This window comes from Sebastes fasciatus, chromosome 9, assembly GCF_043250625.1.
Source record: "Sebastes fasciatus isolate fSebFas1 chromosome 9, fSebFas1.pri, whole genome shotgun sequence".
Lineage (NCBI taxonomy): Eukaryota > Metazoa > Chordata > Actinopteri > Perciformes > Sebastidae > Sebastes > Sebastes fasciatus.
In genome coordinates, this window is record NC_133803.1 from 16,901,303 (window position 1) to 16,928,589 (window position 27,287).

General features: G+C 37.9%; 1 protein-coding gene across 14 annotated transcripts in view; it reads right to left on the minus strand.

The window, feature by feature from the left end:
• The window catches only part of LOC141774031 (neurexin-1a), a 287,328-nt gene extending 264,573 nt beyond the window's left edge, over positions 1-22,755 (minus strand). For 4 of the 14 annotated variants that reach the window (XM_074646319.1, XM_074646318.1, XM_074646313.1 and 1 more), the window contains exons 1-3: positions 22,542-22,755; positions 19,740-21,090; positions 4-33 (exon numbers count right to left, since the gene is read on the minus strand). In XM_074646319.1, the coding sequence (XP_074502420.1) occupies positions 4-33; positions 19,740-20,451 (742 nt within the window). In that variant the 5' untranslated portion in view covers positions 20,452-21,090; positions 22,542-22,755. Of the gene's footprint in view, positions 1-3; positions 34-1,724; positions 1,743-19,739; positions 21,091-22,541 lie in introns of all 14 variants that reach the window. The other 10 variants (XM_074646321.1, XM_074646320.1, XM_074646314.1 and 7 more) reach the window with 5 other exon arrangements.
• Between the last annotated feature and the right edge of the window lie 4,532 nt (positions 22,756-27,287).

Genomic DNA, 27,287 nt, shown 5'->3' on the forward strand with positions numbered 1-27,287 from the left:
TACCTTGGTCGCCCATCATCAGGTGTGCCACACCTTAAAGGAAAACAAGAGCACAGTCAGCAGAGAACAAGGGGTCATGGGAAGCTGTGTGACACTGACATGCAGGCATATCTATCAGAGTAGATGTCTGCGTTAACTCAAGGAGTGTTGGGAGAAGGGAAGAGTGGGACGGAGAAAGAGAGAGGAGGGTGCACAGACAGGGTTAGCGCGATGAGCATTTAGTCAACCGAAGCAGGTTGCAATGCATCATCAGCCACTTACTAGTCATCAGTCAGAAATGTAAATTCAGATTGACCTTTGTTTTCTCTCTAAGATGAAAAAGCATCATCCCACCTACCAATGAAAGAGCGATCTCTATGCACAAATATAGCCGAAGACTGTTTTACCTTGACCTTCAACAAACTGTCAACATTGAGTCATACTTGTGTCATGCAGAAAAATAAAAGGAAGATGATTGGACATGGTCTGGTCACCGTGCCAATTTTGAGCAGCAATGAGTACAAATTGCTGAAACTAACAGTTTAATTGTATTACATTCATTTGATTGACACAGTTAACCAATATATATTAACCATGAACAATAGGCTTTGGTGGATACATTTCCACTACACAGTTTCGTCTGGCATTCAGGTGTCTGTGTGAAGACGTTTTTAATGTTGCAATATTCAACCATACCTAAAAGTGCTGACATGTTTTAACTAGTTAAGTTGGTAGCTTAGAAAACCAGTAATACTCCAAAGCTAATTACAGTCTTATTCTTCAACCTTAATTTAGGTATTAGTTTAATCATGTACATAAAGAATGATCACAGTGAGGTGTAAAATAATTAAAAACACACAAATAAACCAACAAAAATTCCCTATGTCACCATGGAATACAATGGAAGGGAATTTTGCAAATAAATAAGGAGATGGCATTGAGTGAAAAGTCTGTGTAGAAGTAATTTAAGTCACTTTTTATGACTACATACTTACCAACAAGACACTTCCCATATTCAACCAAAATAAAAACTGCATGTTCTCTCCAAATTGATTGAGAAACCTAGCCCATCACATAGTGTCAGCTTATAATAGCAATTACCACGAACGAACATTTGACCTTTTTAAATTCATCTATTAATACTGATTTAAGGAATTACTCTGTATTGTTCTATTAGTTATACCTTTGATTCTCTAGCGACGGTTTAATTACAGCATTGATCAACTAAGCCTTTCAAAATTATCTTCACTTAAGGACTATGATCTTTTAATGTTTTACTATATTTTATTCTTTCTTTCAGATTGATTTTGGATAATCTGGAGCCCATTCTGGTTTCAATGTTTGCGCTCAGGGTCTAAAGCTTTTTATTTTTTATTTTATTGAGGCAATCAAACTGAGCACTGAATTGCACCTGAGATAAAAAGGTGAATAGAAATTTGTATAGTTAAGTTGGTAGCTTAGAAAACCAGCAGTACTCCAAAGCTAATTACAGTCTTATTCTCCATCCTTAATTTAGGCATTAGTTTAATCATGTACATAAAGAATTATCACAGTGAAGTGTCAAATTAAAAACACACAAATAACCAAACAAAACCCAATGAAAACCCTGATGAGACTTACCACTCCAATATTATCAATACCATTACCAGTATAAAACATTTATTTGAGGAGCCGTAGCCATGACAATGCGTTGGCATACAACATTTAGCAAGAATGGAAACCAACCAACGATTAAAAATACCCACCTTCAGTATAGTTGTCTTCTGGAAGCACGGACAGGCAGAGAGAAAGAGAGGAAGACATTCATTAAGCAGCATGCAGACTAGTACTGGCCATTGCATGTCGTATAACCATGCAAGGCATTAAACATCACATGCAAGTGACCTATTGCAACTCCTGCAGAGGAAATGCTGATTTATGCATAAAGGCCTTCATTTTGTTGTCCACCCTATTTTTGCTCGTATACACTGACCCGGAATACAGGACAGCTGTAACTGAATGAGCCCTTCTGAATATTTGATATAACCTTGAAGAACTCAATTCTTCGTTGGCGGCAGATAAAAACTGGCATCGCTGTTTAAAGATTAAAGAACCAGTATTGATCACGAGGCGTAAGAGGATAAACATCTTGAGGCTCGAGGCCAGTTTGTCCTGTTGCGTTCGGCTCATTAAATCTTTTATTTATTTGACTTTTTTTTTTAAAAACATGATGGACTTTAACTTTTGGTAACAACAACTATTTAATTCAACAGACTCAATGGAATCTGTGTGCAGTGTTTTTGTTTGTTTTTTCTCAACAGCTGCTCCAAACCGCATGTGATGAAATGCAGTGCAAGAGAAAAGAGCCTAAATAAATTGAGTCGGCTGTGGTATAGCAATGCCTCTAAGGTTTCAGATTGGGCAGTGGGGTCTCGTGACTGGAACTCTATTCAGGTGATTTGGTCACCGCACTGAAAGCAATGACCAGTGAGCACATGTTGGCAACGCGAAAAGGAGATTGCCTCCCAAATGAAATTGCCCTAACATTGATTTTGGCAATCAAAGTGAGGTGTGAGGAGGTGAGGAAACCGCCATGTGAAATCTGTCGCTCTAATAAAGGAGACCGAGGGAAGAATTACATGTTGGTGAAGTAGTAGCAAACAGGTGAGGTGAAGATCATGCTACCAGTGGGAGGAAAATAAATGGGTTTGAGAAAACATGCAAAACCAATGAAATGAGAGCGTGTAAGGGCCCAACTGCCTATAAAAAGAACAAAAAATAGTCAGTCAACAGTTCTGTTCACCATTAAGTGCTTGCGATTTGCCTGGAGACTGATTCCAGGCAGAAAGCAGAAATACACAAAATGGTATAAAATGAAAATTTGGTGAAATTACATTATTATGATTTCTCAATAGGACAATCATGAAGACAGTAGCATGCAATGTCTATTCAATATTTATACAACAAAAATGATCTTGTAATCAATCCACTTAACCATGCGGCCAGTTGGGCTCAAAAGCCCAATTTCCACTACAAAAAAAACTCCTACCTCTTTAAAATGGTTTGCTGCCCAGATTCAAGCGCTTTTTTGACCCAAAACTTACCATCACCACTGGTTCCCCTTCCAAATCAGACATCATGCACAAAAACCCAATCCAGATCATCATTTTGTGAACAAATTACAATGCAATAAAACAGTTCCGCTAAACATGACAAGACCAATTCAGTTCAATTTGATGTAAATTTTTGTTTGCATACATTTTATAATAGTTGTTGCATAATGTGAAGTACCATAACCAATTAGAATAGTGCCTCATTTATCTAAGCCCTTGTGGAAAGGAGGATATTTGGGATATCATTCTTTTAATTTAATTTAATTTTTCAAATAATTGTTTGAAATTTTTTTAAATTTATACACAACTCATGTCAATTGAATCTAGATGAGTAGAATTGTGTGCAGCTTTGTGCGTAATAAGGACCGTATTTCCTGATTTCAACAGTTTTGGACATCTATATTAGATAAATGAGATTCTATTGTGAAAGAAACTAAAAAAAAGTGCACTTTGTTCACAAAAAGGTAGCTTAATGATGAAAAGCAACACTGCTGAAGAAAGCATTCTGACAAGGCAAGCATGAAGCTGGCAGTTGCAAAGTGACCACATGAGAAGGTGAAAAGGAAAAGAACCACGACCGTTTACTGATGTCAAGACCCCAGAGACTGATGCTGACTTTTGCCACAACGACTAATAATTCCTCCCACTGTATTTCAGTTCAAATAGTAGCCTATTTAAGAACATTGTTTCGGTTTTTAGATTGTTTGTTAAGGTTATTGCGCAATTAGCATTGTGTTATAGGGATTCCCTTCCTCTAATTATTGGTGATCAAAACCAAATACAATGATTCATTTATCCTAATTAAGTACAGCCAGTATATAGTAGCCTTATATTAAATCTGATCAGAGTACAAGAGAGACCACACAATTTAAATTCTAACAAGGGATAATTGCGATATTGTACGTGAGAAAACAGAATATAGGTGCTCAGAGAATCAGATTTGTTGAAGGACTGTGTCCAGCAGTATGTCATTCTTGTGAATCGAACTTAAGCAATCTTCAGTAAACAAGGTTTCATTTGTGTTCTGATGAAGAAAAGAAGCTTTCCACTAACAGCAGTATCACCTGACATGGACCATTAAAACCAGCCCCCTATCACACACACACACACACACACACACACACACTTTCTTTCACAAATGTACCCAGCTGGTTGCGTCCTAATCCAGAGATGTAAATCCATTTAATCCCCTTGACAAAGTGATCCCAGTGCTATTGTGCTGGTAACACTACACCGAAATGCACTCAACTGTCTATCAGACGATCTGCATCTCTGATGGTCTTGTGCTGTTGATCAGGCGCGTGGCGTTTAGCTCATGGAAAGTATTACATTACTATTCAAGTTGGTGCCAAACTAAATGAAGCATCTGGTGCGCGACAGCAGGAAAAAAAATATCAAGGATGGTAAATACATCTATAAATTGATTTTATTTTCTATTTGCCTCCTGCAGACACGATTCTGACACCTCAACACAACCTTGACGCTCTGACTGTGAGTGCAAAACTGTGACAACTGCAAAGTGACAGTCAAAAGAAAGCCACAATCCACTATTATACCGTCGGCCAGCTCGATAAAATGTCATCAAGACATCCATGTCTGTCCTGCAGTGTGTCTGAATGCAGTTGGCTGATGAGACATGGCGAGAGCAAGGAGGGTTCTGGTTGATGCTACATTTCACATAAAGCAACATGTGTCACATTCACTACACACAACATCCAGCAAGAGATATAATTAATTTTTCCCTGCTATTTGACGATTTTAGAACATGCTGTTTGCCTGAATCAACATTTTATCATCCACTCTTAATGTCATCAGCATTGCTTTAGGTTTATTGAGATTCTTTGTCTCTATTATTTGCCTTGTTTCAGCTGGTTCTACAGTATAAACTCAGAATCAAGAGGTATTTATTTCAACCTCTTAACAAGCACTCCTTTTTTGTGAATAAGCCTGAAGGTAATACCACAAAATTAAATGATTACTGCCCTTGAAGTCTTTTAATTATAGTGGTGATTAGGGATGGGCGATATGGCCAAAAATCATCTATCCCAATATAGGTCATTTTTTTATCTCCACAATTACATATATCACAATATAGCATGTTTTCTGGTAATTCAATAAATAGTCTATAACTAACTAATTAAGAACTTCAGTGTAAAATTAACTTAACAGTCTCCAGTGAAATTATAAAGAAAACAATTTATAAATATTTCCAGCTATAAACTGACTATGTTTACATTCATGCACACAAATACAATGTAATCAGATTTAGACAATAGTTTGATTTAACTTCACTGAGGTATTAGCAGAAAATTAATCTTTATCAATTCAGATTTTCTGAGAAGTTTAAGTTATGTGCTTGATATTATTAATTTAGATGACGCAATTGGGTATCACAATATCTCAATATATGATTTTATCATGTTATGATTCCATTGAAAGATGATAAATATCATATTGAATATTCGCCTAGCGCTATTCCAGTCTCTTCTGAAAGGAAACTCTGTGGAGTTTACTATCAAAAAGTCAAAATTTACAGAGGCACAAATGTGGGAGAAAAATGGTTGGTTCTTGCCTATTTTCTTACCTACTTTTGCATATATGCTCTTGTTGGAAATAAGAAGCCGTTGCTGCAGTGATATTGGGATCCTGAAATGTTTTTCACAAATATAATGATGAAGCTTTGTGCTGTCAAATGATGTATATTCTGTCAAGGTTTAGGACTCAACTGCATGCCATAGCAAATAATGTAACAACCTTTCATCTAAGTTTAATTCAGGCTGAACACCAGGAAAATATCCATGTCTGCTCTCCCCCTCCTAAACTCTTTACTCAAAGACTATGTGCAATCATAGCCGCCTTTCAATAATTGCTTTAAGTTAAAAAAAAAAAAAAAGATTTCTGCAGCCTGTTCTAAGAGAGCCTAATTATGTGTGTAATGTAGCAGCTCTTAAACAAATGGCCCCATTCTGTATTTAAAAAATGAAAATCGGAAAGTCAGACTCTACCATAAACTTTTAAAAAGAAGTGTGACACCAAAAGCTGTGTGTGTTCATGTTCTGCATCCGTAATGGACCATTTCATACAGCCATTATTCAGGGAACATTAAATTGTTCTCTCACAGTATTATGCTTATTTGGTAGACTGGTCAGTCCAGAGGTGGGAGAGTCACTTAAATAAGGGCGTGTTGTGTAATATGTTAAATGTATTAACAGTGAAGAACTAATATGTTAAATGATGTTCAATATTGTGAATTATTAAGCAACTGACACTTCCTAATGAAAGCAGTTCAATCCTTTCTTAAATAGCCTCAAACTGAAGCAGTTTATCATGCCAGCATTGCTTTGAAAAAGTAGGTCAGCTGCAACTATGTTTCATTGTGGGAAAGCTGAAACTCATTGCAAAAAAACTCTGTTTTAATGTGCTGCAGATAAGTAACAGCTTGAGAATGTTTAAGTGACACTATGCAATGTGATGCCAGTAAATTAACCCCTCCTAAGTCTCGCCCCTTTTTGCCCTGTGCTCCAATAACAGTTGAGCAAGCTTGGAACCCGGCAGAACCTCAGTCAACTTTCCCCTTTCCCGTTGAGTTATATGCTACGTCCGTTCAAAAGTAACAGTGCTATGTAAGTTATTGGTGTCACAATCTTAATAGACACATTACATTGTATGTAGTCATAGTTACTATGAGGAACTTTCATTTTGTGTAGATTTTGGCGACCCCTGTGGGTGTTAGTGTTTCCGAGCACCAGATTCCCTTTAGAAAACCTCTCATTTTACTGCAGCAGCAGAAGGAGTTTCTAGTGAACCTGCAGGATTTCATTCCTCATTTCTGCTTAGTGTATTCACGTATGTTGAAGTATGTTTCTTTTTGTCAAGCTTGTCCGACCTAGCAACAGTAACTTAGGGGGGCGGGACTTAGGATCGCTCAACTGCATACAGGATGTTTTGCCAAATTGTCTGAAACATGGCGAGTCCAGCTTCCTTTGGATGCACCAACTCTCTGCTGTACTGAAGCTTTAATTTGTCTACTATTTTATCAACAGACTACTTCCTCAGATACTGCATTGATCTGAGAACCTACAATTCCCATAATGCAACCTAATATTAATAATTTAGATGATGTCATCAGGGTTATTTTTCAAACTTTGAAAACCATCCTCCAGGACCCCAGCGGACATTATACAATACAACTGTTTTCACGAGCGGAGTAGTGCTAATAAGTAAACTGAACTTCATAAAATTGGAGGAATGCCCCTTTAAAATAATTTGTGCAAACAAAAAAAAAGCATTCCCGACATGGTCTCCCCGGACAAAAACACACGCAGCTCTATGTAATATCTCTATCTCTTTTTTGCAGTGTTATTAATCAGGGGGTACTAATGTCATCACCATACATACAATAACAAAGAAGAACAGAAGGCACTGAATCCATTGCCGGCCCATTAGACAGTTGTAAATTTGAAAAATAGTAGCAGGAAGGCGGCTCTAAAAATCCTTTGTTGCAGAGGCGCTTTGAGCGAAAATGTAAAAGCCTTGCAGCAAAGGTCAGAGCTATACCAGAGGATCGATTTGTTGTTAAATTACAAATTTGACCAAATCAAGAGTAATGAGCATAAGTGTGGGCTCATCTCTTAGTACCACAGACTAAACCTAATGCATCTATCTTACAGACGAGTGTTAGTGGCATTACACAGCTCACCATCTCCCTCATTATCCTCCTCAAGCAACGGTAGGAGCGGAGAGAGAGGAAATGGGCAGAGCGACCGGCCACTATGATGGAAATTGATAGCTCCCACAGCTGTACTGCACATGTCCTACTCTCACCAGCTGAGTCGGTCAATGGTGCCACATGTACGCTTTCACAACAATACACCGTTTATGGCACCTTTTTGTGAGGTCACCCCACGGAGACTGGATTCCTTAAAATGGGACAGTAACATTTCAGCAGAATGACAACTAGTGTACACTTTGGCATTACACCACAATAAGTTAGTATGTTCTAATACTTAGCAGATACTTGCATGTGGAGTTTTGACATTTGGGGAAAGATTCTTGATATATAATGAAGCGATCATACAGCTCTCGTGTCCATTCAATATAATTTTTATATTCAGCCAACTGAGAGTTAGCTTAGCTTAGCATAGACACTGGAAACAGGGGGAAACTGCTAGCCTGGCTCTGTCTGAAAGCTAACTAAATGTGCATGGTAGGCAGATTTGGTTACAGAGCCAGGCTAGCAATTCCCCCCGTTTCCAGTGTTTATGCTAAGCTACGCTAACTGACTACTGGCCGTGTAGCTTCTAGCACACAGATATGAGATTGGTAACAATCTTCTCATCACACTCTCTGACGGAAAGTGAATAAGGGCATTTCCCAAAATGTCAAACTGCCTTAAGGAAGCTAATCAATAAAATTGTGATAGAAATGTATGTCTAACCACATTGTTTCTATATTTTCTTGGACAATGGTACACACAAACGTATTATACTTTCCACAGTGTTTGTGTTTGATTTAATTAGTCTTATTATGCAGCTACTAGGTTCTTGCGACAGATGGCGTGGCGACAATAGTCCCATCAAGATATTTCCAAAGAGACAGCCCAAACAGAGAGGATTGTGGGAGCAGATGTGCTGGAAGACCTCGCCATTCTTTTACATCTTGTGGGTCAGAATGATCCAACAGGATAATCAGAGCAGCTTATACAGTAGTTCTAATAACCTTAATCCCAGGATTGACAATATCTAGGAGGATAGTATTACAGATGTGGAGTAAATCTTGTTTTTGCGATGCAGTCGCTGTTGAACACTTGAGTATTAAGCCCGAGCGAAGGAACTAAGATGTCTACTAAGAATCAAGGTAAATTGCTAGTTTGTATGCAGGGGGCTCAGCTTATTTGTAACGTATTGTAATAGAAATCACAACTTTGTGTTGAAGCAAGCACCTTTTTGAGCTAAATACGCTGAGCAGTTGCTTAAGGAAACTGTAGTTATGGCTCTCACTGCTGACGTGTGACAAATCCCTATCTGAAGAGCGGCTCTTCAGCTAAAGTATAAAAAAAAGTATTAATAAAGCACACTTACAGCTAAGCTCTAAGTGAGTGAGCTATCCCTTTCCATTATAAATGACAAAAGAGACAGACTTGTAAAAATATATATATAAAAAAGGTCCCTGGTGAAAATGTGAATTTCTGATCAATGAATCTATATTAAGGGTAAAGATATAGATATTGAAAGAAGGCGCACTCTCCTATTTGTACTGTAGGTAGAAAATCCCTAAATGTGACACATCCAGCAACCTGCGCTATAGTCAAGTCAGGTTTATTTGTGCTGTTACAGTCACAAAGGGCTTCAAAGTCACATAAAATGTTCCTGAAAAGTGATTTGTCCTCGCTCTACCATAAGCACGACAGCTTTCAAATTATGGCAGTGCACTTTCGACTTGTTTTTTAGTATTTCAGACGACTCTCATGAAGGATGACACCCAACCAGCAGCATCAAAGGCAACTTATGTTCAAAGTGAAAAATATCATCTACGGCCTGGAATTTAAAGAGGCACATTTTCGCCTCTATGCAGCTTTTATTCTGGGGAGATCAAACCGTTCAGATTGCATAGAAAATATCCAGCAATTATGCAAAGTGAGATGTTTTTCCACACAAAACATAGGTGTGAAATATGGACGTCATCTATGATAAACAAACAAAGTAGAAAAATGTGTTTAAAGCCACAATTATGCCAGATGTCATGCATACAGGAGGACATCACTTCATGGAAGTGGTTAAGAGATAACAGGATTCAATCAATGAATTATGCATCTCACGATATACTTTAAACTCCATATGCCGGCTTACATGCTTCAATAGGAAACTCAATGTATAGCCCAGTTTAATACGACAAAGTGTGTGTGTGTGGAATGGATATAGGGTCGTGTTTATTTGTGCTGTGGGACGGATCCCTTTAAAGGAGGAGTTTGGTGTCAAAGAATTTCACAAACACCCTTTGACAGTCAGGAGCAGTTGTATTTAAACAAGGCAAAAAAATCCTCGGGGAAAATCCCTCTAATCTTTTTATCCCAATATCTGTCTTTGGACTCAGCAGACAGCAGTATACTATTAATCTGCTTTTGTCTGAGTGAAGCTGCAGGAGGCTTCTAGACAGAATGACACTTTCAGAGATACAGCCAGTGAAGCCACATGGTTCGTGCTACATACAATGACAGAAATATGAAAGGGAGCGCTCATTCTAATTAGGAATTCATCTTCCTATACAGTGCGTCTCAAAGCAGTTTAACTCATATTATGTGAACATGAGGAGAGCCGCTGAATACTTAAAGCCAGGTGGTCAAAATCGTATTAGTTAGTCACATGTAGCCATTCATATAAATCATCTAAAAATAATAAGTTGTTGCTTTTGACAAACACAGGCTACTTATTGAATTCATTAGATTTATCGTTACTGTTTCCATAGTGTTACCTTGACTCATCGTGTATTTACCTACAGTATGCACCTGTCTATGTACAGGTTTACAAGAATCATTGGGCCTCATGCAATAACATTTTCGTATTCTTGCTTTTCGGGCTTGTACGAGTGTGCCACGTCAGATTCAGCAAACGCTCCTAACTTCTGATAACTGTGTAAATGACACGCGTTAACATGATGAATGCTACCTGTGCGTAAATTGGCATGTTTATGAGAATTGTAAATTAGCATAATTGACGCCCCAATGATACCATATAAAGGTTATATGTCCTGCCCCATTCATTTGTCTCTGTCAATATGTTAGCATGCTGTCTAAAGACACGCTCTTCCAAGCAGCTTAACAAAGTAAGTCAGCCATTACGCACCTGGTTACACTCAGTCGTTTTGCAGTTTAAGATGTTCATATCGATATAGTTATACAATACCATCAATGGTCAATTTAAATGGATGATGATATTGCTAGGCTATTTGAATACACTTATAATTATATTATAATTTGAATTCCAGAGTCAAACAGGATAATGTCAACATAATTATGAAGTGTAATTTATAGAGGATTTTCAAACTTTTTCAAAATTGCTTCAAAGTTATGAAACATACAATCCATTAGGGAGAAGCTTAGGTTTGGATAACAGCAGACTATAGTTGCACAGGACTCCTACAACAGGTCTGGACCACTCGTAAATTGTGTTCGTACCTCAGAGAAAATTCAAAATGCAAGAAAATTGGTGGATGTAACAAGTTCTCCTAAATCACTCATACAAGCCACTTCAGAACGAATCTGTTCATACGAGTGGTTCTTGCAATTCAGTTCAATTCAATTTATTTTTATATAGCGTCAAATCATAACAGAAGTTATCTCGAGACGCTTTACATATAGAGCAGGTCTTAGACCGTACTCTATAGTTTAGAGACCCAACAAGAGATCCCACCAAGAGCATTGCAACGCGCTGGCCAGGAAAAACTCCCGTTTAGCGGGTAGAAACCAAGAGCAGAACCAGGCTCTGGGTGGGCGGCCATCTGCCTGGACCGGTTGGGTTGACAGAGAGAGGCATGAGGCTCATTGTTCTTGAATATTCAAAGATGATCCAAATTCTCAAACTGTAAAACAAATCCTCGCCAAATATCAAACCAGATCAGTGTCATTAGCAGCACAGGGATAGAATATTAACCACAAATATATTTCCTACTACTGTAGTTTTTGAGATACATTGATTTATCTTTTTAAGTTGTTAAATGCACATTCCTGTACAATTAACTAATTTTTTTCGGTTCAGTTGTTAAGACACCAAATATAACCCAGCCCACTTCTCCACTCCCGTCATTGTTTCTTTCAGTGAGTAAGGTTGAATTGTCCTCAGGGATACAACTTGGCACAAAATGTACAGTACTGACACGAGGCATACAGCCAGAGCGTCAACCAAAAATAAATTTCACTTTGATTTTTTCATTGAGAAACAAATACACAGTGTGCTGAACAGTCCAACAAGTTACTTTACTAGATGTCCTGCAATAGTCAGGATAGCCAAACAATTGACTAAAGAAAGAGATACTCTCTTTTATATTGTTTAACACCAGAATGCTATCTGTCTTTCACTGTAGCCAAAACATTATATTAAAGCTACACTAATTAGTATTTTTATAGGAACAATGCATAAAATGACTTTGTGTAATGTCATACACAGCCTTTCAGCATCTTCCAGCTCATGGTTTTGGTTTTACGGCCAACAAATGTACTATTTTGGTTCACTGTCACTGCTCTCATCAACCTCACACTGTAGTCAACTGTTTTCAAAGACAAAGTTAGCAACTAGCTGGTGAATGTAGTCGTTTAGCTCCTAAACATACTGATATTTCCCTCAGGAGCTGGTGGAGACCAAAAATGGAGTTAAAGGGATCCACTATCGGACTTTTCTCACCTCCTCCTCCTCTTCCACATACCGGAGGACCACATAAGTGGTGTTATGGGAGGTGGCGAGTCATTGGTGTGACAGATAATGTAAAACACCACCTCTAACGTAATCAAGGGGTTGCCAAAGTCATCACGTTTCAAATTCTACTGGCAGGACATTTTACTAGGTAATCCCACTGGGACTGATTAAAAATCAATTTGTGTAGGACAGACCTCACGGAGCCAGTGTCATGAAAAACATAAAAAGGACCAATGACATACAAATAACATCAGAAAAATGCATGTCTTTACATAGTTAAACCCTGTAACTAAAAGACATTGACTGTACCACCCTGTAGCAAAATTAAACGTATAAGATAAGCAGAGAGAGCTGAGTAACCTTGAGATATTTACAGTAGCTTTTCCACATTTGTGACACTGCAAGATCAGGTTCAAACTGAAGAGATTCAGGAAAAGGTTCCTAAATTTGTAGATCCTTTCTCAGTCATTGACCTGAAGCTTTAAACACCAATAATCAAGAATCAAATTTGCTGTGGAAAAACATACATAAAGACAAAGGCATGGTCCAAAAGATATTGAGCATTTTGCCTCCTGCATATGTTGCACTGCTTTTCTTCCTTAATAATATTGCAGTAAGACACAAATCTATTGTGATGGTGTTCAGTGACTAAAAGAGTTCACATAAACATGTCAGCTGATGATTATGATTCAAATGTGAAAATAGGTGTGACATAATTTCACTTACTAGGCTACAGTCATACTTGGTACCCTGTCATCACGCATTAGCAGCTTAACCAAGTGGCTTAAGTCATCTGACTGTCAGTTCTACAATGAATCAATGACGTCAGTTTCAGGGACTTCTAACTATATCTCTACAAGGACCTAGAAGCTATGCCCTGAGCTAAAGTGCAATGCAATCACAGTTATTTACTGTATCCAGTCAATGTGCACACAGTGAAAAATAAAATGCTGTACAGCCTTTAGATCTGCCCTACTTTTTTACTTGCGCTGATTTATGTTTAGCTAATGTACGATGGAATAAACATCATTCCATTTTATCAGGATAAAATAATTTATCTAATGAGAAAAAGGAGGCCAGATTCTGGGAACTTACTGGCCATAGAACAGTGCATTTAAATAATTGTTTTACCGATCAAAGGGATTTATGTGTGCGTGTGTGTGTGTGTGAGGCCGTGCAGTGTGCAAGCTTGTGGTTGGATAGGGGAGACTTGACAGGTCTGGTGGCAAATCCTGTGATCCTTTCATCTGATCAAAGTGATACAACAGCTTTTAAATGAATTAATGGAAAGGTAAATTTCAAACTCCAATGTGCTTTGGAGGTGAATCAATGTATGGGCATTAGGTAAACGTATGAGAGGACATATCTGTATTACTATGCTTCTAGTTTTTGCGGTTCAATTTGATTTCTACTGCTGAATACATTATGATTCTGACCATTTATTTAGGCTAGAACACATCATTATTTTAAATTAATGGTCTGGTCCGTGCACAGACATCTGCAGTACTAGTTGTTGTTGTTGTTGCTTGCTTCCCCCCATGCAGCTCAGGATGGTGAGAAAGCAAGCAGCAATACCACATTACCTTGAGGTGGAAAAAAAACATCTCTGTACTTGCTAGAATACTGAATTAGCTGGCAAAGGTACAATCGGGTGAATGCTTTCATCCAAAGTGACTTAAGGTACCTTGACTTCATACAATTTCAGCACGGATGGCTCCGGTGGGAATTGAATCTCTTCGTCTTGCAATGTTAGTGCCATGCAGAAATGAGCTATAAAGAGCTACCAGTCTTTCTTCATTGCATGTAGTATTACCACATTTTTTATATGGTCTGTTGTTAAATATAGTGACGTGAAAAATATGGCTGGACAGAAATGTCAAATACAGTTGATGTAAAGAGTTCAGCATGAACTAACAGTCTAACGGTGGTTTAGCTCAAACAAATGACGTATGTGAAGAAATCTCATTGTTAATTCAAAGCAGTTCTTTTGTGCTATTTAGACTTGGAAGGCTAGGGGAACAGATTTTATGTTTTTTTTCTTTTCTTTTTGTTTTACTGGCACACAAGCAGAGGGATGTGATAAACCAAGGCCAGACATTCATTTGCATTTGAATAAATGTAGCTAGATTTTAAAGCTGCATTAATCAATAAATTTATATTAACGATGGCTCAAATGACTATGTGCAATGGGAGAGCGGACACTCGTAGTGACAAACCCACAGAGAATTAACACCCAAGTCTGTAGCTCCCCTCAGTTCTATAGGGTAGTTCATAGTCAGGGATGCAAACACATGTAAGGTGAAAAAAAGAGAGAGCTACCAACGTAATATATAACCATGCAACGAATAGGGGTGTAAGAAAATATTGATACATATTAGTATCGCGCTATTATGTGTTGTGATACTGTATTGATTCTCCAAAACACTGTATCAATTTGTAATTAACCTTAGAGTGAATGTACTGGCATCATATGAAACTCGAAAACGAATCCATTGATACCAACCATGTCATAGCTTGTCGTGAAGGAGGCTAAATAACGCTCCAAAGTTAGGCAAAATTTTGGAGAGGAAAAACTGGCATGGCCATTTTCAAAGGGGTATCTTGACCTCTGACCTCAACATATCCAAATGAAAATGGTTTCTATGGGTACACACAAGTCTCCCCTTTACCGACATGCCCACTTTATGATAATCACATGCAGTTTGGGGCAAAAACAATGCATTTTTTGCATGCAGTACAAATGTGTCATTTTTGCCTATTCTAAAATGGTGTATTTCTGGGGTGTTCTTTATACTATGACAGTTTTCTTAAAATACGATTTTAAAAAATCACAATATATCTCCTTGCCTGCAGTATCCCAATATATTGAATTGTTACCCTGTATCATGATATATATAATATCTCCAGATTCTTGCCAATACACAGCCATAGTGACGAAGGCCTGCTATATGCTTATAGATAGCAAATTTCACATGGATATGGAGTAGACAGCCAGTGGGAAAAACTAGGCAGCTACAGGGTTCTGGAGGCATGCCCCTCCAGAGAACAATTTTGGCCGTAAAAGCCCAAATTTGGTTCCTCTGGCACATTCTAATGCCTCTATTCCATCATATACACTGATATTAATTATTGCATATTTTAATGAGTTTGCCTGCCTGACATGTAGTGAACTATTGTAAAGGAGAATTAGGGTTCTTGTTTATTTTAGCCCACATAGTCATGTAAATAGCTATTCATATTTAAAGACTCAGTGAAATGGAAGTTAGAGCGTCTTAAGCTTCTGTGAGTATTCCCCGGCATCAAACAGCAGACGATATTGGCAACTAGCTGGTGAATAGAGCGAAGCGTTTAGACTCCATAGAGCTAAGTTTCCCCTAAGGAGTCGGTGGAGACCAAAACAGAGCTACAAAAAGAGTGAATATTTTAATTAAATTCTTTAGGCACTCTAAATGAATGCTAATGTCGCTTTCTGTCTGCTGGATGCGTAAATAGGCAACTGTTTGCTAACATGTTCGCCATTAAACAACTGAACATGATAAAGTTGTATATATAGCAATGTAAGTGTTGTGTTTACAGGATACATTGCCCAAAAGTGGCCTTTTTTTTGTTGCTATTGCTGCTTTTAGTGTAGAAAAGATCCACTATGACCAGCACCACTCGACTTGTCAGACAGCACCAGCTAGATGATGACATAACACACTACCTCTCACACAAATTCATTTAAACTCATATACTGTATGTCATCAGTTGACTGTGTGAAAGAACAATGTAACTCTAACTGAATGCCTGCTTGTATGTTTTGTGTAATTCCATTAAGAACAGCAGGACTATGACTGAGAGAGGGGTTTCAGTCCCAGTCTGTGCTTTTTGGCTCTCTGGGGTGACGGCAGCAGACGTCTCTACTGACATATTGCCTGTTTGTCTTTGAGGCTTCTGTTGTGTTATCTTGTGGATCTAATGACTTCAGTTTAGTAACCTGTAGTTTCTCTTCCATGCTGTGACGTGTTAATTCAGGCAAGGCATACATAATAAGCGAGCAGATGCACAACTATCATTAAAGACCTTCAGGATGAGTTTAAGATGCTGAGTATTTTTCTCACCCACCATCTTGGAACAAAATGAGTTCACTCAGGAGAGCTAAATCTGGGAAAAGTGACTCCTTTGTCACCGTCACTGCAGCATCTAAAATTAGGATGAACAGTGTAATATGTTTGTGTCATTACAGTTTACTTTATTATTATTACTCACTTTATTAATGACTATATACAGTATGTTTGCTTGAGATGTATTCACCAGAACTAAGCTAGTCCATGAGACAACCTATACTCCCCTACATGTGTGCATATACACACGCAACATGGAAGTGATATTAGACCATATTGTTAAGGATTGTTTTCGTTATCACATTGTAGCTTTCATCTTCATGAACTATAATGGATCTGGTCCCCATTGCCATGGTATATTCATTACATTAAACAGTAACTGTTCATCCTTCATGCAGCACAAAGACCATATCTTTTACATCATTCATCTTAACAATGCAATAACATAACCAATTAGCTCTTTCATGGCTATAAAGCTATTAACATCAGAAGCCACCCTGGTGTGAAAATTATGATCTTTTCCTACGATTTCTTGACTAATGAGACACACTCACACACAAGAAATAGACATATGACAGCATATGCTAATTTTATTTTCCACGTATTATTTAATTTAGAGCCACCATGATAGTGTTATGGGACGCTTATTTTTTATTTATTTTTTTTATTTACAATAATATTTTATTTTATAATATTTCACCTTATTTTGCAGATAATGTAAATAATATCTCTCTGTATCAAACCTTTCGAATTCATCTGTTGTACAGTAACCCTCTTCTAGTATTCTTGAGTGACAGGTAGTCATAGTTAGATAGTCATAGTTTTTAAAGCTTTTTTACTTTAATCCAACTCATCTCAGGCAAATACTGTTAAGTTGATCTTTGGAAATGAGATTTTAGTAAGTAAATAAGAAGGCATAACACTGGGTCATACTTTATAATTAAATCTTTACATGTGAAAATGAATATCCTTAATACCCAAAATATGTGTGTTAAGGATGTAATTTGCTGAACAAAAGATAAGGCTTTAATGCACAAAATCTTTAGTCAAAAACAATAATATAATTGTCTGGATAATGCTGCTGTTTCGACAACAAACCGTTGCTTATGCATTTTGTATTAAGAATCATCAGCAATTCATTGCATTGGTTTCCTGACTACAAAGAGTATCGCAACTTTCCTAACATGGACCTGTCATCAGGCTGTATTTTGCATATGGATAAAGCTGGCTGCCATACAATTAGGGAGAATGCATTGTGATTTACACTACCTTTTCTCTACCTTAGAGCAAAGGAAAAATGCTCCTGTAGGTGGGCTCTTGTATATTAAAATAAACTCTTAAACCTACTGGCAAAAAAATTGCGTAAAAGTGTAATCAACTTAATGTACCAAAGCTAAATGCAAACTGATCTCTCACTGTGAGCCAAGTGACAAGTCTTAAAATCAGTGCCAAATGTGGAGAGAGGTTTTTTTTAGACAGTTTTTGTCCAATTACCTTTTAATCGAAAACACTTTTATGTGTGCTGAAATGTAATTTTCAGTAATATCCAAAATGGAACCTGGCACTTTTATAGTCCTGTATATTATAGAGTTGTGATTATAGATTGTACTTGAAAAGAGCAAGAAAGAGAAGAATAACACCATTTGGGTGGCATGTCCAAGTATATTTACTGCCACAGTTAATTTTTTGATGTAGATTTATTCAGGGTGCTTTGATGCAGCGTGGCAAAACAGCCCTGCTATTTCTCACTGATGTGCAGTGGTTTAAATAAACCCATACTTAATGCTGCCCAACACTGAAAGCCTGTTAGTGAACTACAGCAACAATCATTCATTCTGTCAGTGTATGAGGTCGGTAAAAGACCCTATGCTCCCTCCCGTTGTATTACCATCAACAAAACATGAATACAGCAGAAAATAAAGCAAAGCCTACACGGTGCGTAGAGGACATTCTTATTAGTGGTGTTTCATATTTTGGCCTCAATGACTAATGACAATCAGATGGGAATATCTTATGCTGCGGTAGTAAGTTATCCAACGCTGGACTAATGAGCTTATTGTTAATAAAAGATGTATGTGCTTGAATAAAGATACACAAGCATATTAAATTAAATGTAAATGATGCCCCATATGTATTAGCTTATATGTTAAAATGAGTCCATCAGTATTTGAATAAACTTGAGAAATAGATTTTTAAAAATAACACACTCACACACACACTCACACACACACTCACACCCCTCCCCCATCGACACTCGGCCTGACCAACGAACCAGCTCCTCCCCACCACAGCAGCCAACCTGTGGGAGGCTCTGCACTCTATACCCTTAATGCTGATACATTACAAACAACACTGAGGATGAGACATAAAAGAGATCCTGATATTATGATCCCAATGTTTGGCCACGAGAGAGTGACACTATTTCTCACTACACCTCAAAGAACCCCATGTTCTCTTTGTGTATTGATTAGCTGGGTCTCTGGCTCTTTTGTTCTCCTGCATTTGCACAGCTGATTTTTTTTTTGTATTTGTTAGAATTATTAAATCAATTAGGATCACAGTTTTGAGGGGAAGTCGTGGCTCAGTCGTGTTACAGTTTGTTTTTGCTTGTATAAAATGATATGATAATGGTAGATCATAATGTGGTGAGCTTAAAGTATCAATGCATTAATAACAACACTGTTAGCAACTGACAGAAAAACCTCGCCTAGTTAATATTTTTGGTTCTCTACCATTACGAGCTATACAAATCTATTGGGTGCTTTTTATACTGTATGAGGTCAATTACATCATTCATGTTTACTCAATCTGACTCGTAAATGATTACTCCATGCTCTTGCATTTGAGGTAAGCCATTGGAGATGATGTTTCATAGGTCAACCAATCCCCATGGACCTGTTTTTATAAGAATGGAAGACACCTTTGGGGATGGAGAACACCTGCATGTTTTGCTAATGAGGCCTTGCAGGAGATTCACTCATTACAAGCAACCGTATTGCAGATCAATGACGAGACTAAAACAAACATAGCCAAATAGAGGAGGGGAATGCATTACTTTAGGACTTGGAATATGTTTAGTCCACGTTGCGGCTGACTGGAAAAGCTACACAGGACATGTTGTACCGAGTGTATGTTTGAAATAAATACAGATGTCTTACCTTCACTGCAGTCCTTTCCTTGGAACCCAGTCCGAGTGCAGTCACACGTCGGCTCGTTGTTAATTAAACTGCAGACTCCTCCGTTTAAGCACATGTTGGCTGAACCGCAGAGGTCCTTTAAGACCCCTTCACTGTTGATCATGACGGACTCCGTGTTGTTGACCTTTACGTCAGTTATCCATCCAGTGTAAGGTAGCTGATCCTTGACTGCGGCCGACGTGAGTCGCAACGCCACGGATCGTAATTCCGGTGGTATTCCACCAACAAACAAATGGCTGAAAACAGTCATATCCCGTCTTTTCGACTTCACCTCCACCCATTTCGTGTCATTGTCCACCTTTAGGGTTGTGTTCTTAAAGTTTCTCCTTATCGTGACGCCGTGCCACTGGCTGTCGTTGACCACCGTGTCGGACACGACGGTCGCGGGCTCGGCGCAGAAGATCGAGAAACGAAGGCTGAGTTTACCGTTCAGTATGAGGAGCTCTAGAAAGTCACAAAATCCCTCGTCGTCGAAGTAAACTAGCAGCCCGTGGGAGCTCTTTGTTTTCATGTTGAAGCTCATTTCGCTTTCGCAACATGCATTCCACACTGGAAATCTGGCCCACTGGCCCTCAGCACCTGTAAACTCTAGACAAGTGCCTATTTCTACAAAGCAACAAATGAGCAGCCCAACCCAGATGACATGGGCACCATGTGGCTTCTGTAAAACCATTGTGTGACCACAAAATCTGTGCAGGTGGACAGGGATTTATGGGGCTGAACTTATTTATAAGTACCTTTGCTTAAGCAAGAAATATGTTGGGTTAACTGCGAGAGAGTAGACTGGCATATAAGTGACTGTCTACATGGATGAACAAGTGTGTGCTGATGCATTGTAAGACAAAAGGTTAAATGCTATAATATATTTGCATAGCAATAGGCTTGGCCAACACTTACTTCCTGGAGCAAATACCATTACCTCACACTGTCCAGGCCACTGGCCAAACCTCTCACTGTTGGCGCCAAAATAGTTTGAACTGTTTAAAGGTCCTCTCTGCCATGGCTATTTAGAGCAAAGTGACAGGGATTCAAATATCCATTGGGCACACTCGATCTAATTTATGTAATTATGGAACAGTCCCTTCTGGTGCCAGTTAGTGTGTGCACGGTTTCACTTGAGTTGAAATGGCAGCTTTAATCTTCATGCTCATGCCAGCATTCTTTGGCGGGTAACTGGGAGCCTCGCTCGGGGCTTTTCACCCTGCATCCTCGGTAGCAATGAGAAAAAATGCCATATGGAGACACGTTGGCTGATAAGCTCAGTGAAAAGAAGCGGTCTGTCTGTCAAGGCAGTCCTCGGTCCCAAAGCTCTCTGCAAAAAAAAAAGAAAAAGCAAATTTAATATCAGTATTTTTTCACCATATTCATTTCCAAATCCACTTTGGCCAAAGCCTTAACAAATCAAAAGTCAGAGTTAATACTATGATGAAGGCAGAAGCGACATCCAATCAAGCACTTCTATCCAGAGAGGCCTTTTGTTGCAACAAACATGAGCCCTATCAATAGATGAATATCAGCAGGGCTTTCCAGGAAGCCAACAGCATCACTGGACACTCAGTATCCACTGAATCCACGCATGACTTCATCTTGGAAAGATTGTCTTTACAGCATGCAGAGATTAAAACAACAATGTGCACATAATTTTGCAATATAATAAAAAAAAAGAGTAAATTATGATATAGTCTGCACTAATCGCACCCAGATGTTCGCAAAAACAATTCCTGCACACAATCACAGTCACTAAAAAGAAAAGGAAACCGCTGATTTACAATCCCCATTATTTCTTTTTAGGGAATATTACTTTTTGCTTACAACTTCTGCAGCCGTGAATGATCCATTATATCAGCAGCATTCCGACATACAGCAGGCTATAATACTCACTGGCCTGTCCTCTTCCTGAAGACCTAACATGAGGAAAAAGTGCGTCATTTGATTCACAATGGTTGGTTTGTGTAAAGACGAACAGTCGGGCTGCTTGCTGCTGGGTCTCTCAGTCAGACCCCCCCCAATATATGTGCTCTTCTTCTTCATCATATTCGCCTCGTCACTATATGTTTCATAGTCGGATTCAGCTTTTTTCCTTCCAAACACCAAAACGCGTTAAAACAAGAACCTGATGTTAAAAACATCCGTAATTAGTTTGCATTTCAAAAGAAGAGGAAGAAATGTAGATCGAGGTTGGGCACCGCACTTTAAAAACAGACTCTTCTCCAGAAAATGTGATGAATACGTTACATGATCATCCTGCTTTTAAAACAAGACGTGGTGGGTTAATCCTCACCGGCTATATTCTGCCATCATATCATCAAGAATATGTCCCATTCCTTAACATCTGCACCCTGGATGACAGCTGGAAAAAGGCGCACTATAATTAAGAGTATATTCTATTTCCCATAATGTCGCTCACAACTATACAATTCCTTGCAAAAAACAAGATTTTTACCTTTGCGCGTACGTACACCTTTACTTCTACGGGACCCCTAAATAGTTGTAGGGGGGAAAAAAATGCGATTTCATGCAAAAACACCTGCACGGCGCTGCTGCGCTCCTGCATGGAAAAACCACAACTGTCCGTCTATTTTGGGTCTGTTTTGAGAGGAGAATGTACCTTAAAATCCACTGTGCGAAAACCTTCACATCAAGATCTGCTTCCAAGTGAATCACAGCATCAGAGACAGAGAAAGAGAAAGACAGAGAGAGAGAGAGAGAGATCCACTTTCACTCTAACTCCACTAAAAAACCTCAGTGGTATAAATAAATTACCTTATTATATTCCGTCCTCCAAGTTTGTTTCCAGATTAAAAAAAATCAAAACTAAAAAGAGAAAAAAGGAAACCAGCCGGATGGATGGAGTAGCCCTATGTCGAGGAGGAGAGCTGGGACGCAAATCCAGTTATCTTTATGTGGAAGAGAGACGGTGCAATCTGGTTTCCCTGTTGAGCTTATCCAGCGACTGTCAGGAGCCACAGACAGAGCGAGTATCACGTGTCTGCCAGTGATGTCTACATGGGAGGGGCTGAATGCAGTACCTTTTGGTCTCTTGGTCTCTGCGCCTCTCTGCCTCCATATCAGCATCCATCCACGCACATTTATGGCATATAGGCAACTTTTGGAGAGATAAGGCTTGTAAAAAACTGCTGCGATTGATTCATTGATCGTGCAAGAGACACCAAAACGCAGGGAGGGAAGCAGTCAGAGATGGTTTAGTGGATGGTTTTTAGTACACTGTTAAGAATTTCCCAGTAAAATAACAATAAAGAACTGGCAGCAGGGTTGCCTTTATGTTACTGTAAAATTTACATTATTATACTGTCGCTGAAATTTACAGTTTTGTACTGTTAATGAAAAATACTGTTTTTTTTTATTAATTTCACAGTATTTTACAGTTAATTAACTGTTTAAAGATACATTATATAGCTGTTTTTTCACCTTTCTTTTACATTATCTTACTGATCTTGTTTTAATGCACTATTTAGGTTGTATTTTTTACATACATTTTAATAAACATTTTTTTTTTCCCCAGATGAATAGACTTAGAAGGTTACAGACATAGGAATAGTCACACTAAAATTTACAATTAAAGGCAATATATCCTTGATGCAATATATGTACACCTCAAGTGCAATTTTGTTTACATTTTATTTATTACATCTACTCTACCTATTTTACAAGTGCAATTACCTCTGTTTACATTACACCTATTTTTATATTTTATACTTCTAGTGTAACACTTCTGTTTACATTCTTTATTACATCTACTTTACCTGTTTTATTTGCTTTAAAACTGTGTGTGTTTTACCTGTTATATGTTTTATCTGCCTCGTTTAGTCTTGTCAAGTATTTGTTTTAAAGCTCTGACCAGAAGTGGCAACTGTGAATCTCGTTGTATTTAATACAATGACAATAAAGCTTTCTATTCTATTCTATTCTCTTCTATTCTCTTCTATTCTATTCTATTCTATTATTGCAAGTGATCAGACCTACCTAGAAAAAAAAAAAAAAAAAGCCAACCAAGAGTTCTCAGTTTTAGGGGTTATAGGCTATTATGAGTTCCAGCTGAATGATTAAATACTCCAGAGGTGTTTAATGCCCTGTTTTCAAGTAGTACTCTATTTTGTTCTGGCATGTTTATAGTACACTGTATATTTATTACCTTTTCCAGCATCTCTAAAGGAGGTTCATACTATATTTCATACTGCATGAATGACAAAAGAAACAACCATACAGCACATAATAATATTAATATTAAACTTAAAATAAACAAAGTGCTATACATAAAAACAGAACAAAGAAATCAAAAGACATGGGGGGCAATGAGACAAAGTGTCAGATAGCAAAGCAAGTATTACAGGGGATGATTACGATAATGATTACAAAAACAATAAAAGTAATTAAAAAAGCAAACGAACAGACAATAAAAATAAGTTAGAGCCAAAATGGACAAAGATCGGAATAAGGTATTAAAAGCAGAAGAGCGATTTAAAATGGGGCACCGTTTCACATACTGTATAGTTTACATGCATACTTCATAGCCTGTGTTATGCAAGCCTGTGTTTTTTAATATATATATACAAAATATAAATATACATATTTGCTTTCACTATGAAAACTGCTGTATTAATCCAATAAGTACTAAGAGTTCTAATCACGGATGTCCTCAATCACTGTAATTAGTAAAAGACTTTGCTGCTGGTTGCATACATTAATAATCTGCTGCCTTCCATTAACTACTTTAAGGTTGGAACAACTAACAGACTGAGGATATAGAAGCAGAGGATGTGGGCTGATGACTAGAATATTGCTATCTAGAGGCCAGTGTGTAAAAGCCGGGCTGTGAATGAGTAAAGTGAGCACTAGTTCAGTACATCAACAAGATGTCCTTGAAGGCACTTAAAGCTTGAAGAATGAAATAGCTGCTCAGTGGCCGGAAACACAAAGGTACAAGAAACGGTCCTCATTGTGTTCTGCTTGGACAGCAACGCGAGGTCTGCTTGGCCAGGTGAAAGGCCATGTAGTGTGCACGTTGAGACATATATATCAAATAATGCCTTATGAATGTGAAGAGCAAAACCTTAAAATACCACTTGATGCTTGTGGCCTCGACAAGTGTTGATGTCTTAATAGTTCAAAGTCGCTACAGTAGTGTATATTTTTCTTGTAGTTCCAGGCATTATAACTTTCTTCAACTTATTTTACAGTAATTCATAGGATCTAATACTTCTTGTTCTTCACATAGAATAATACAAAGATCATATACTGCAGTTGTTATGTGTTAGCTATGTGACGGGCGTGCCTAGTGTAGTAGTAAGCTTTGCCATTGCGTTCTACATTTTATTCCAGTTGTGAGAACCATGCAGTGAAATATCCACATTTGTCATTGGCTGCTATAAAAACACTGCACAAAGGGGGAAAATAATGATTTAAAGGAACAGTGTAACATTTAGGGGGATCTATTGGCAGAAAAAAAGAGTATATGTTTGTATTGTATAAGTATGTTTTCTTTTGTGTATAATCACCTGCAAATACAAATCCTTGTGTTTTTGTTACCTTAGAATGAACCATTTACATCTACATACAGAGCGGGTCCTTTTTTCATGGAGCTGGCCGCCATGTCTCTACAGTAGCTCTAGATAGGGCCATTCTTGTTTTCGCATCAGCCATCGTAGTTATCCTACATGTATGGCAAACAGGAAAAGTTTCAGTAGGTTGCAATCTACAACCCCACTGCTAGACGCCGCCAGATCCCACACACTGCACCTTTAATATTGCACCAAATGTTGCATTTATGATTAATTATGGTGCACCATGACCTATACAGTTATAGAATACTGTAAGAAAAATGTGATAATTTGCACCTGTCTGTTCACAGAGTTTATTATGCCATTTGACGCTAATTTAATGTGCACATTATAAATGTATCCTAGTTTTATCCATTTGCTAACTAAGCATGCCTGATGCATGTTTTATACACACAAGGCGGGCCCTGCACCACAATTTGTAGACTCATGTCGGGTGCAATTATGGCACAATCAGTCTTTCAATTCAGTGGTGAAAAGCTGCCTTGTGTGTTTCATGTGACCAGTAATCTCGCACATTTCTAAAAAAGCAAGCACAGTGAGAAGATTACATTGTTGTCAGGTATATGTCATCTGAAAAAATATTAAAAAAAACTTTCCATTTAAGAATATTTGAACAGAGTTAAGGTAAGTTTATTTTAGACAGGCTATATATGAATATTAATGGGGCTCAGTGGTTGTGGAAACAGATATTCGATCAGATATCATATTTAGTTTGTTTGTTACAAGCTCACTGTGCAATGTATTAAATTCTCAACTGAGTACTAACCTTATATTTGTCTTAAAGTGGTTGCAGTGAATCTTGTTAACTCATACATTTTATGAATTATCATAAATCATTAAAACTTTAACTGACCATAGCATTAGCTTGTTGGTGGTAGCTGCTAGCTTGCAATTAACTGATTTAGTTATTTCTAACATTAATTAACTTGACATTTCAAGTTACAGGACTAATATATTAAAAATAAACTTTAAATGTTATTATCTACCATCAAGTGGGTCAATCACAAAATTGGTCAGTGCCTCTATAGGCTTAGTTTTGATAGACCGGTAGAAACAAAGACAAAACCTAGAAATCAAAACCACAAAAAAAATAAGCTTTGTTTTTGTGAAGACTGAGGGTTTGAAAAAATAACGGGTTTTTTTCAACTTTTGAGGTTATAGAGTTGTTTGTGTGACAGATTGAGGCAAACAGAGAGATGTGAATTTAAGATGAATACAAGTCTAAGCCGTCTAGGTTCATACCGGGGTAAGATAAGGCAGCTTTTTGCTCATACATTAGTAATCTCTCACTTTCCAAAGCAATCCAAGTCAAAAGTTTAAAAATAATATAACATTAAAACCAATCAATTTTGTTAAGTTACTCATTAACAAATATTTTAGGTAGGCAAATTGTACTTAGAGAATCAGCTGACGTTTTTATTTTTTTGTTCTTCCTATTCTTCTGCTGCAGTTGGATCTCAGAAACCATGACCCACAGCGTCCAGACATTTCAGATACGCTTCAAAATGTCACACACTTCTCAGACGTGAACAACTTAACCAATGGGACTGATGGCGCTTTGCAAAATCACTTGGCACAGAATGAATCAGTTACTAAAAAAATTAACCCCTATATGCTCATATATAATACAATTGTCTCATCCTCATCCCTAAAGCAAGCAGACTTTAACTCCATCACTTCAGCCACCATAGGCCAAACAGTTTTAGGGGGCTGCACAAATTTGATCAAATCAACTGTGACTTTTTTGACCTTTTGTGGTTTGCAAAACAATTGGCTCCTCTTCCGGTCTTTTTACACAGCAGGCTAAACTCGTCCTGGTCCAGTTTCTCCACTGAATGCACAGAGATGAAATTTATATTGATCTTGTATCAGGTAAATCAAATATATTTACCCCAGGAGTAGACTATTATTTAACACAAAACAGAGGTAG